The sequence below is a fragment of the Nelumbo nucifera genome, chromosome 5 (assembly GCF_055504915.1).
Source record: "Nelumbo nucifera cultivar China Antique chromosome 5, China Antique-T2T, whole genome shotgun sequence".
Classification (NCBI taxonomy): Eukaryota; Viridiplantae; Streptophyta; class Magnoliopsida; order Proteales; family Nelumbonaceae; genus Nelumbo; species Nelumbo nucifera.
The window spans coordinates 6330865-6342770 of NC_142653.1; the positions used below are offsets into that span (position 1 = coordinate 6330865).

An 11906-nucleotide genomic window follows, 5' to 3' on the forward strand; every position below is an offset into this window, starting at 1 on the left:
TGACCTTTAGATGGTATTCACATGAGGGAGGGCTTACACTTAAAACTAGTACAATCAGCTAGCCTTCAACTATCATTGAAATCTGGGGGGGGTGTATGGTCAATCTCTTCTTCAAGTCTTCACCTCATGACTTTATTCCAGTGTTTTAAAAATCGACCTGGTAGGTTGCAGGTCACCCGTTCGACCATGCCATATCAGTATCTATGTGTATATATAAATACATATTTTATCAATATATAATGTATAATTATGTTTTAGATATGATATATGCATTATATTTAATCTATGTTTTTTAATTCAATTTTTAACTTTTATGTATAAAATATTAAAAATTATAATTTAAGGCCAAAAAGGGATTTCTTGCAGGTTGAGGGAGGGAGACTATCGAAGGAGAAGAATTAGGGTTAGGACATAATATGTATATTATTATATTTTTGATAATATATTATTAATTATTATATATATAATATTGTCGGGCTGGGCTTTTATGTGAAATCCCAAGCCCGACCTGAAATTGAGTCAGGCTTAGATAATAGGGCCCGGGCTGGGGCCCACAGGCCTAATAATACTATCCAAGCCCGACCGCAGCTGGGCCGGGCCGTCGGGCTACTCGGCCCATGAACAGATCTAAGCATGATATAATAAGGTTAGTATAGAAAACACTGTTCTCTAGCTCAGGATGGTGTGCCTAAACTAGCGCTCCATCAGAAGCAAAGCTGGATTTAAATATCTCAACTTGAAAGAAGCTGAGGTTGAACCTTTTAATCTAAATATAAAAAGAAAAGTTCAGTCAAAAGGTTGATCATATAAAATGAAGGAAATTGCAAATAAAATGATTGTAGAAAGCGAACATTAGTGAACGCAAAATGTAAAATAATCAAGTCCCGCCATCTATTAAGTCTTGCAACTGATTTTCTGAGCTAAAATTGGTTCAAACATGGTCACAGAACAATGGAACATAGTGCTCCGATCTTGCAGAATAAATTTGATCGTATAAAAGATTCTTTATCATTATCACTGTTATTTTTGGGGCAGGGTGACCGGTGACGGTAAGCAGAAAGAAGTTCTAGACTGCTAGTAATGTCTCAAAGTTCTCAGAAGTTCAGAGGATAGAGTTTCCTCCATTTGTGCCCCTGAATATTTTGTCATCCTCAGATCTTTTTTTTTTTTTTCTTTATGCCATTTCGCAACCTACATTTTCTTGTAAATTTAATCAAATCATTAAGCCTGGTAAGTAGAATTTAATCAATAACTACCACTTGGAGTAGTGAATAGCTTAATGGTCATTATAAGGATTATGTTTGGTTATGAGTCTAGTTCGGTTCAAATGAAAATGTCATTTTGATCCATATATTCATCAAAGCTCTAAGGGGGGTTTTGATTGGTCGTATCATACCCTTCATATCCTAAAACAATTTTTTTTTATTGATTTATATTTTTATTGGTTTGTATAGTTGAGAATAATCACGAAATCTATCAAAATACAATGAGATATTATATCATTGATGGAGTGTTTGGTAGATAAAACAAAAAACAAACCAAAAAATAAATTATGAAATGGGGCAAACCATAACCCCCTTTTTTGCTAACTGTTGGGTTGTGGGTAATTATCCTTTTAACCATTATATGTCTCACAACTACTTCAATCTCTCATTTCATGTGTATGGCTGACATGGGCTATGAGTTATTATTATTGGTTAAACAGCCCCTAACACACAATGATCAAGTGCAGTTAATCCGGATTCACATACAGCATGGTCTTACTCATTATCACTTGGAATAAAATACAATGTGTTTTTAATGGCAGTAAACGGCTTCTGTCATCACAGCAATGAAAGTAATTAAGGATAACCTAACTTCTCTTTTCCTCATTGGCAATATCATCATAATTTACATGGGCTCTATAATCACCTTCAATTATGTCATTTAGAATTTAGCATCTGGCGTGCATTTGCCATCGATAAATGACATAATTTAAGGGTAATTTGGCCCCATGATCTGTTGTCATCGTTGGTGAGGCGTAACATCAGCAGAAGCAGCCAAAGGACTAGCCCTCTCCCCATGTAAGACCAAACTTAAGCTCTGTGGCCATGGTGAAACTCTTTGTACATCCCGATAAGCCTGAAGGCAAGGAGTTCAGGATCCAAACCAAACGTGATCACATGGAGTTCTCCGTGGTATTCTCAGATGAGAAAGGACCAACGATAACCCAACCATTCATCCATTGGACTCGTTATCAAATGGCGTTCCAATGATTCAATTTGCTCGCTCTCACCGACAAAGTCATTACTGCCCTACCCTGTTCATCATTCATCGTTCAGCTGCTTGAAAAGTGAAAACCCAGGCAAGAAATAATGGCAAATTATTTATTTTCCTTTTCTAGCTACCAGTGTCCAGTGATAAAAAACGTAGAGAGTACAGTGAGAGCGCGTCCTTTGGAGTTCGGATCACCTCTCATTCAATCGTTCTTTAACTCAAGTTCACAGACAGAACGATAGAAATGCTAGTCCCTACAATTATTGGATTCCATGCCCCACATGAGTGTACAAGTACTTGTGATTGTAGGGAGTATACAAGGACGAGGAGAGGGTATTTACTTTTGGAATAAAAGTCGTCCGAATGTAAAACCAATTGCAAGATCATTTGGAATAATAACTGCTCCACACATGTAATAGAAAAAGATACAACAGAGAAAGAGTAGTTCAGACACAAGGACACAAGAAGGGATCGACCAACAAACCACCAAATTATGAATTATTTTGTTTTGTCTATTCCAGCCTCTCCTTTAACCACATTACCCACTACTACACCTAACAGATCCACCACAATCACCTGTCGATTCTGCTTTATTTCTCTCTCTAATCGAAAGCTGTTAACTACTTTCCTTTCATTATCAGGCACTGTAAATGAACTCCTACCATCATAGCCACCTCTTTTGTCCCATATTCTACTATATGCATAATTAGCATCTTTACAGGCCAAAAGGTAAAGTCCTCTCATGCACTGTAAATACACAGGAATCTCACTCCCTAATTCACTATGTTTGTTTGCTTATAAGCAAATGAGTAATTCTATATGTCAAGGGATGTAGAATTACACATCAGTTTCAGGAAGACAGAGTAGCAGCAGGAGTATCAAGCGGTACCTAAGAGGAATCAAATTCGTTGACATGGCAGCAGCATGTCATGCTCAAGAAGATGATATGTTTTCAAGGAGTCTACAGAAGAGATACCATGGGCTTCTAACAGTTAGGACAAGAGCCATTAGAGGTAAAGGTGCTTGGTACTGGTTTCACCTAGAGCCCATTCTTCTCCAAAACCAAACCACAGGAACTGCTAAAGCACTTAAACTGCGGTGTGGCCTTTGTAATGCCCTTTTCTCTGCTTCCAATCCTTCTAGAACCGCAACTGAGCATCTCAAACGGGGAACCTGTCCCAAATTCCGAAATCCTGAGACCAACTCTAGTGCCATTTTCCCCAAGTTCAGAAAGCACAGCCTGATGGCATTGCCAGAACCACCACCACCAATCAGCATGATACTTGCCCCTTCCTCCATTGACCCAATACTTTCTATTCCACCTAACAGGCCACAACTGACCCAAGCCCAAGTAGACACAGCTTTTCGTCTGCTTTCTGACTGGTTCTATGAGTCCTGTGGCTTTATCTCTTTCTCCACCCCTGACCACCCAAAGTTTAGGGCATTTCTTCACCATCTTGGCCTCCCTCAGGTTAATGCAAGATACATCTTTGGCAGAAATCTTGACACCAAGTATGCAGAGGCCAAGCTTGAATTTGAGGAGAAACTCCAGGATGCCATGTTTTTCCAGCTATCTACTAATGGCTGGAAGAAGGAATACCGGAGGAACAACTATGCTGATGAAAGCACTTCTGTGAATGTCACCTTGAATCTTCCAAACGGTAGCAGTCTCTTTCACAAAGTCCTGTTCATTGGAACCTGTAATCCTAGCTCAGATCACATTTTAGAATTAGTACAGTCAACAATCAAGGAAATTTCTGGTGGGGATATGTTCCGGTGTGCTGGAATCATTGCTGATATTGGTAATGTTAACTGCAAAGCTCTACAGGACTTAGAGTTATGCCACCACTGGATGGTTAACCTCACATGCCAATCAAAAGCATTCCACAAGCTTCTCAAAGACTTCTTCAAAAAGCTTCCTATCTTCATCTCTACTGCATCCTTTTGCATGAAGCTAGCCAACATTTTCAAATCCAACAACTTCACTGCAATAGATCTCTTTCTCCCTCACCATCAGAGTGGTTCCTCTGAAAGCATGTCTACTGCCCTTTCTGCCATTGAAAGTGTCTCCACGCTGTCTCACTTATTGAGTCAGACTTTCACTGAAGAAGCCATCGTCAAAGAGTCATTAAACAGGGAAATATTGGATGTAATTCAGGATTCAAAGTTTTGGGATGACCTAAACTCTGTAATTGTTCTAATAAAGCTAATAAAAACTGCAGTGCAGGAAATAGAAGAAGACAAACCACATTTAGGCCGCTACCTACCCCTATGGAAAGAACTGAAGAGTAGAATCAAGGACTGGTGCAACAGTTTCAACATTGAAGAAAAATCAGTCATGGATTTGGTACACAGAAGGTTCTCTAAAAACTACCATCAAGCCTGGGCAGCAAGTTATGTTCTAGACCCTCTTTATCTGGTCGAAGACAGCAGTGGGAGGTATCTACCACCATTCATGTTCCTTTCTTCTGAGCAAGAAAAAGATGTAGTCAAAATTATAACAAGGATGACACCAGAAGAGGATGCACACATTGCATTGATGGAGTTGATGAAATGGAGGACCCAGGGATTAAACACTGCTTATGCACAGGCAGTTCAGGCCAAAGAGAGAGATCCAGTTACTGGAAAGGTGAAAGTAGTGAACCCACATGGCAGTAGATTGGTGTGGGAGACTTGTCTTAGTGAATTCAATGTGTTAAAGAAGGTTGCAGTAAGGTTGATTTTTCTTCAGGCAACAACAGGGGTTTCAAATAGGACAGAATCAACTTTAAGCTGGTTTTGTTCCAAAAGTCGATCAAAGAACATAATTGGAAGGTCACAGAAGATGTTGTTTTTGTCTTCACGCAGGAGGCTGAAGAGAAAAGAGTTCAAAGATGAACAAGGAAATGATTCAGAAATGTTTGCATGCAAGAAGGAAGAGAGTCTGAGTGAATGATTAGCATGTAGACCAGTTGGTAAAAAATGATCTTTATTGCCAGGGTATTCATCAAGTTTCAAACAAGTGATTGCTTGCCATTTCTTTTTCCTCTTTATATCTTTTGGTCCAGGAATGAGCTTTCACTTAGAAACATAAAGCTGCAAACTTGAACCTTAACAACATCAAGAGGTTCTGTTTCAACTTGTTTTGCATCCTTCACATATGTACTTTCCAGTATGATACTGTGTCCTCATCTTTCCATCAATAGACATCTAAAAATGTATAATTACCAAAGGAAAAATGCAATGAGTGAATTTCCTTGCATTCAGAATACTGAATTTTGCAAATGATTTCAAATCCCACTTCTCCCTTTACTTTGAACTGTGCATTCGGCCAAAGCACAAATGCACGGTGAGTAATTTGGCATAATCAAAGAATTTTGGATTTCTCTGAACACAAGCTGAATACGCCATACTACCTCTATTGGAGATGCAATCAGAAAGTCAGAGATAGATCATATTTGAAGTATCTGATATGGACTCGTTTTTTTTAATGTTCAATTTAAATATTTACAAATTCTATCCTCATAAGGAAAAAATCAAATATAACCCCCAAAATGAAGATTCTTTACCTTGTATTGGTTCTGGTAACTGATTTTTTTATGGGAAAAGGACTCAATAACCTCATCTTAAAGCAGAAATCCAGAGCAACAGCAGAAAAAGCAAAGATAAAAAGATTCTCAGATACATAGACTGCACCATCAACAGCATGAGACAAGAAACTCCCAATATCTAATTCTAAAGGCGGTCCAGCTCCTAGTGCCCCTAAGCCTTCATTTTCAGATAAAAAGCAAATTAGTGAGATATCAATTATAAAACTGCAAACTCCTCTATAACTCAAACTAGGAACAAAAACATCACCTTTTTTTATCCATAACTAAAATATTTTATATGTAAAATAACAATTACGATACTTGAAATATGCACTTCGAATCAATAAATCATTAATACCTTTGACAAAGCTAAAAGCTGCAGAAGTCCCAGTCTTAAGTTGAATGTTGTCCAAATCTCTTCGTATAGTGTACCGAAATGTAACTCCAAACAAACTGCAACTAATGAAGGTGATTGCTAATGGAAGTATTAGCTGGGCACTGCTGCTAACCTGAGAAACGGAAATGGGAAGCCCTGCAATTGTTCCAACTATAGCAGATATAGATGCTGCTTTTATAGACTCCCACCTCTCTTCTCCTTTGTCAATTCCCTCATTTTTTTTGTCCTTAAAATTAACTGCAGACTCAAGGTCGTTCATGTTTATAGAAAGAGAGCGTTCAGCTTCTTCAACCATCGCTTTTGCTTCTAATATTTCCTTTTGGCATTCTGCAATCTTGAATAGGACCAAAAAGGAAACAAAGAAAATAAAAATGATAGAAGAAGAAGAAAATCAATATCTTAAGTACCCAGAAAAATAAAAATTAAAAAAAAAAAAAGAAGCAATAAACAGGCGGAATCGCCTAAGAATGAAGGAAAAAGTATGCAACACGTCATGATAGTTAGAGACTAATCTGCCCCTCAAAAGTGTTTTCAGCATTACAGCGATATTAGTTCTGTGTGCATTCTTGCTCCCTCAAATGTACAGTCTCCAGTTGAAAATACACTAAACTGATCACATTCTCAAAGTGATCGGGTATTCAGACTATCAATTCCTCCTTTTTGAACAATAATAACGGATTCGCCTTGGCTTAATTTAGAGTTTGGGGGCCAAGGTTTCATTCACAATGTTTGGATCTCAATTCAACGAAAGATTGAATTTCCCGCCATAATAATCTAACTAATGAAAAGACCAAGTAAAAGCAAAGTATAGAAGACCTCGGAAGCTCTACTCTCGAGTTGATTAACGTAATCTCTCAGTTGGGCAGCTTCTATCTGCTGTCTTTCGATCTCTGCAAGCTCCTTCCTTGCCATCTCAACTCTTTGGGATGCTTTGTCCAAATCATCTAACAAAGCCCTATTTTCCTCTCTGTTCAACAGTTCCTCTACTCGCTTATCGACCATTCCAGATAGAGCGTTTTTCAAATTCCCTTCTGTTCTCTCTTCCGAGCTGCATTTCACAAGCAGTATTCGAGACAATGAAGAAATTCTGTTGGAAATCCTAACGGAGGTTGGATAATAAATAGAACGTCGTTTTGCGAGAAGACTGTTAAGGCATGGAGAGCAGAACCAATTAGGATTGATTAGGGCTTCCATGGGTTTGGTACTTCGGTTGCAGAAATCGTGCAGGGAATGGATAACAGCGGCCACGTCCAGAGTTGAAGTTGAACGACCAGATGAGTTAAGTGCATTTGCTGCTTATCCGGAGTCCAAACGGCCACAGTGAATGAGGCTGAAATGGCTTCGAGGTTGTTTGCATGATCGTGTTTCGCCACGTGGAATATGCAACCCGGTTTCCCAGGCTCAAAAATGCGTCCATGTTTTCGGTTTGGTCTGGGGTGCGGGGTGGAGCAAGTGAGCAACAAGACCCACTGCATGGCTCTCGCCCCCTTGGCATTCATTTGGCACAACTGCACAAGTTTCGTGCAGGTGTCAAATCGGGCCGGGTTAGGTCGGCATGAGGCCAACCTTGATCCAATCCGAGGTTCTAAACCTCCAGCCCTACCCCTAACCCAACCGGAGTTTCAATCCGAGCTAATCAACCCTTTAACCCTAATCCAATTGACTTCGACGTTCTTTCATTGTCTTAAAATCTCTCAAATTTCCTTTCTTCGGAGAGTAAGGGTGGATAAGTTGGTGAATCCTATGAAAATTAAATAAATTTGCATTTATATCTAATATATATATTAAATGACGGTTTTTAGGCTACATCTCTTACCGTTTTTTCAAATTTAGACACATGGCATTTTATAAAAAATTGTTGTTAAAGCTCACAACCACTACCAATATCCAGACAAGTGTCCTTCTCATTTTTTAGAAAGCTAGATACATGACAATTTCTAAGAAATTCCTGCTAAAACTCACAACCCACTATCAGGCTACACTACAGCTCCCCACCATTTAGACACATGGCACTCTCATTTTTCTGGAAAACTAGACATGTGTCATTTTCTAAAAATTTGCTACTAAATCCCACAACCCACTACCACCATTTTCAATCCATTCCTAAAAAAATATAGAAAATGCAAAAGGGTTTATCCACAACTACTTCTGCCTATATTATATCAATCTCACTTAATCATTAACCCTCTAAGTATCGTAACAAAAGAAAATTATCCATATTCTAATAATTATTGAAAAGCTATTTTTTTTTTAATTTTAATAATTATTTATAATATTAATAAATATAAATTTAACACTATTGCTTCCATAATATAAATTTAATATTATTGATTCCCCGTACTTAATACGGGGTCATTCACTAGTTTTAATATTAATGGGTTCCATAAAAAATAATTTTTTTAAGCATAGAACTTTTTTGAGATTTGGATAAACCACTTACCCATCTATACTGAAAATTAATAATATATGATAGGATTATTCCTTCAATAATATTACTTTTTTTTTATAAAATAATCATTATTGTACAATTTTACTTGGAGAATAAATGACTTACTGCTACAACCGTAATACATTTTTTGGTAATTAGGGAAATATACAAAGGGAAAACCAGAGAACAAAACATCTATTCAAGTCTTGGGCAACAACATCTTGAATCCGCTGAGGGCAGTTCAAAACATGGATGCCAAAATCTTTTTAAACCTTTCATGGCCAACGCATGGAGCACAAAAGTTAATACTTCTATTTACAAACTTAAAGTTAATGAACATCCTAGCACAAAAACAGAGCATCCCATGCCAAAGTCACATTGTTGCTTCTAATTGTTTTGATGAGATTTAGGGCCCTTTTGTGTTTTGGATTTAGAGGTGGAGGGAAAGTTGGTCAATGGAATTTTGGTTCTATTGACCAAAGATACCTATATTTTTTTCCAATATTTATGTAGGGTCCACAAAAAATTATTTTCCTCTCCCATATGTAAATTGCCAACATTTGAATGAGACAAAATCATCCCTTTAACTTTTAATGATGGCTTTTTTATGACTAAAACAATCATTTTGAGAAATAAAAGAAATGTACTTATTTATTTATTGAGAAATACTTGTCCAAATAAATAACTTCCCGAAAAGAGAAACGGAACCTTAAATAATTAAGTTTCAACCATCACTTGATTCACCTGTCGTTTGTTTGGCATTGATGTCGTTGCTCTAGAAAACGGTGACACATAAAAACGATGCTCTAGGAAACGTCAATATGTTTGGAACCGTTTTTCTATAAAAAATGGTTCTCCAAGCCATGTCTTGGAAATCGAGAAGGCGTGGTTTGGAACAACGCCGAATTTGACGTTTTCTCATATTGGAGCTCATTACTACCAATGAGGACATGATGTGGCAGTGACATGGACTTCCTATAATGGGTACCAGTGTTGAAAACATATATAGAGAACTGGTACCAAATAGAAGGTGTTGTTGCTCCAGGAAACGTCCTACCTAACAACAACGTTTCCAAAAAAAAAAAAGACATCGTTTTCTCAGAAAATGGTGTTGTATCTACAACATCGATGCCAAACAGAGACAAGACTGCACCAACTCCAGGCCCTTCATCAAACAGAGACAAGACTACGCCTTTCCCAAAATGTGCAGCAGCAACAGCTCCTCTGTGATTAGGGGTGAACATTATTCAATTAAAACTGAATAACTGAACCAAAAATTTCAGTTTCGATTTTTCGGTTTGGCTTTTCAGTTTTTGGTTAAATCAGTTCGGTTTTTCTAGTTTTTGGCTATTTCAATTTTTGGTTTCGGTTTTTGAAATTAGAATTTTGGTTAACCAAATTAATCAAACTTTTTATTATTATATGTAACATATAATATATAATATGTAACATATAATATATAATATATAATATATAATATATAATATATTGAAATTTGATTTCATAATATATAATATTATAATAGAGTATATATTATTAAAATTTGGTTTTAACTGAAATAACTGAAAACCGAACCAAAAATTTTGGTTTCAATTATTTCGGTTTTTTTTAAATGTCGGTTTAGGTTTCGGTTTTTATTTTTTTTTAATTCGGTTTTTAAAATTTCGATTTATTCGGTTCGGTTTTTAACCGAATAAACCGGATGCTCACCCCTATCTATGATATTGAACTATAACTCCAAAGCCCATGTTTCCAACTTTCAGTTGTTAATTTTTAACCACCCAAGCAGGGGAGGTTGTTAAGAAAGGTTTGATCTTCTTTGCTTAATTATTGGGTAAGAATACTGCCATACTATGATATGGATTCCGTTCATTCACTAAACGTTTGTACTTGATTTATTTGCAAAATCGAGAAAATTAATAATGAAATCATTTATTGATATAACTAGGCACCATTAGGCACCACATCATCATTACAGTGAATAAATTAATGTTTAATCGTTGGGGGAAGCATTAAAATTAAGTTTTGCCCAGTGGTAGGCATTCACATAAATCCAGGCCACCTTTTGTGAGTCTCTATGCATACGAATCAGCATGATGAGCTAAATGCAGAAGTGGTGCCTATGTGGTAGCATTTATTGAAAAAATGTCTATAGTTACAAACACCGCCTAAGTAAGCAGAAAGGCAAAGAATTTCCTCTTCTATCACCCATCTAATTAACATGAGTAATATGATAGTTTTACTCTCGTGGTTAACACCGTTTAACATAAATAATTTCAAGGGGTATTTGAAAGTTTGAAACTTTAGTTCTTTGTAGTTAAGCGGCTTTTCGAGTTTACTCTTTTTTTAGGGTAAACTATGTATATGTTTGGCATCGATGCTGCAGATGTAGTAGAAAACGGTGCCTTTATTTTTGTTTGGAATTGTTGCTACCAGGTAGGACGTTACCTGGAACAATAACAATTTTTTCTGTTTGGTACCAATGCTCCAGGAAACGTTTTCAGCACTGGTACTCATTATCCAGTGCCACATCACTACCCTGTTGACAGCAATGAGCTGTAGCTCCAGGAAACGCCAAATTTAGCGTTGCTTAAAGCCATGGCTTCTCGATTTCTGAGGCGTGGCTTGGAGCACCAATTTTTATGAAAAAAGGGTTCCAAACAAATGTCCATTTCTTGGAGCATCGTTTTTTCCAATGTGGCACTGATGTGGTGTCGTTGCTCTAGGAAACGACAACAATGCCAAACAGATGCTATGAAAATCTCCCTTCGATTTTTTTGACAATCATATAAATCAGTATTTTCAAATTGCCTTCGACCTAGACAGTTAGACTATCTGGCCCGAAAACCATCCAAGCAACTCCGATTTCATTTTACTATCAACCTGATCCTTGACCAAAAACCGTTGATAAACAGCTCAACCAAATAAACAGCTCAAATCATATAAATTAGAGGCTAGAGCTACCTAGAGATAAGCAGTTCACATGATTCTAGAGATAAACAGCTCAACCAAATAACTTTTTAGGAATTTTTTGTTAAATGAGTTTACAATGCTGAGCTGGCACCGCTCCTCTCAAAAGCTACATCGATATCAAACACCATCTAAATTAGAGGCTAAGCTACCTTTTCTCTACTCGGGCAACCCCCTTGGCCTATCCAAAGGCCAACAAGCCAACAACCACGTCAGTCCCCTCAAATCATATAAGATTCAAAATAAAACCTAATTTTCTCAAATTTTATTATTTATTTGTTTTCCT

The 11906-nt window shown here is 37.1% G+C and overlaps 1 protein-coding gene across 1 annotated transcript; it reads right to left on the bottom strand.

Moving 5' to 3' along the window:
• Nucleotides 1-1748: 1748 nt before the first annotated feature.
• LOC104608927 (homer protein) lies at nucleotides 1749-7542 on the bottom strand. Its single transcript, XM_010275057.3, has 4 exons — nucleotides 7039-7542; nucleotides 6184-6556; nucleotides 5805-6003; nucleotides 1749-2299 (listed from the first exon to the last, which is right to left on the bottom strand). Exons 1-4 carry the CDS (start codon nucleotides 7414-7416, stop codon nucleotides 2287-2289), a joined length of 963 nt encoding a protein of 320 aa, XP_010273359.1. The 5' UTR covers nucleotides 7417-7542; the 3' UTR covers nucleotides 1749-2286.
• Between the last annotated feature and the right edge of the window lie 4364 nt (nucleotides 7543-11906).

Excerpts from the sequence above, each read along its gene's own strand:
- LOC104608927 (XM_010275057.3), bottom strand. The coding sequence starts at position 7,416 with ATGGAAGCCCTAATCAATCCTAATTGGTTCTGCTCTCCATGCCTTAAC. Across the intron at positions 6,557-7,038 it reads TCGAGAGTAGAGCTTCCGAG|ATTGCAGAATGCCAAAAGGA; the intron begins GTCTTCTATACT and ends GTCCTATTCAAG. Across the intron at positions 6,004-6,183 it reads AGCTTTTAGCTTTGTCAAAG|GCTTAGGGGCACTAGGAGCT; the intron begins GTATTAATGATT and ends CTGAAAATGAAG.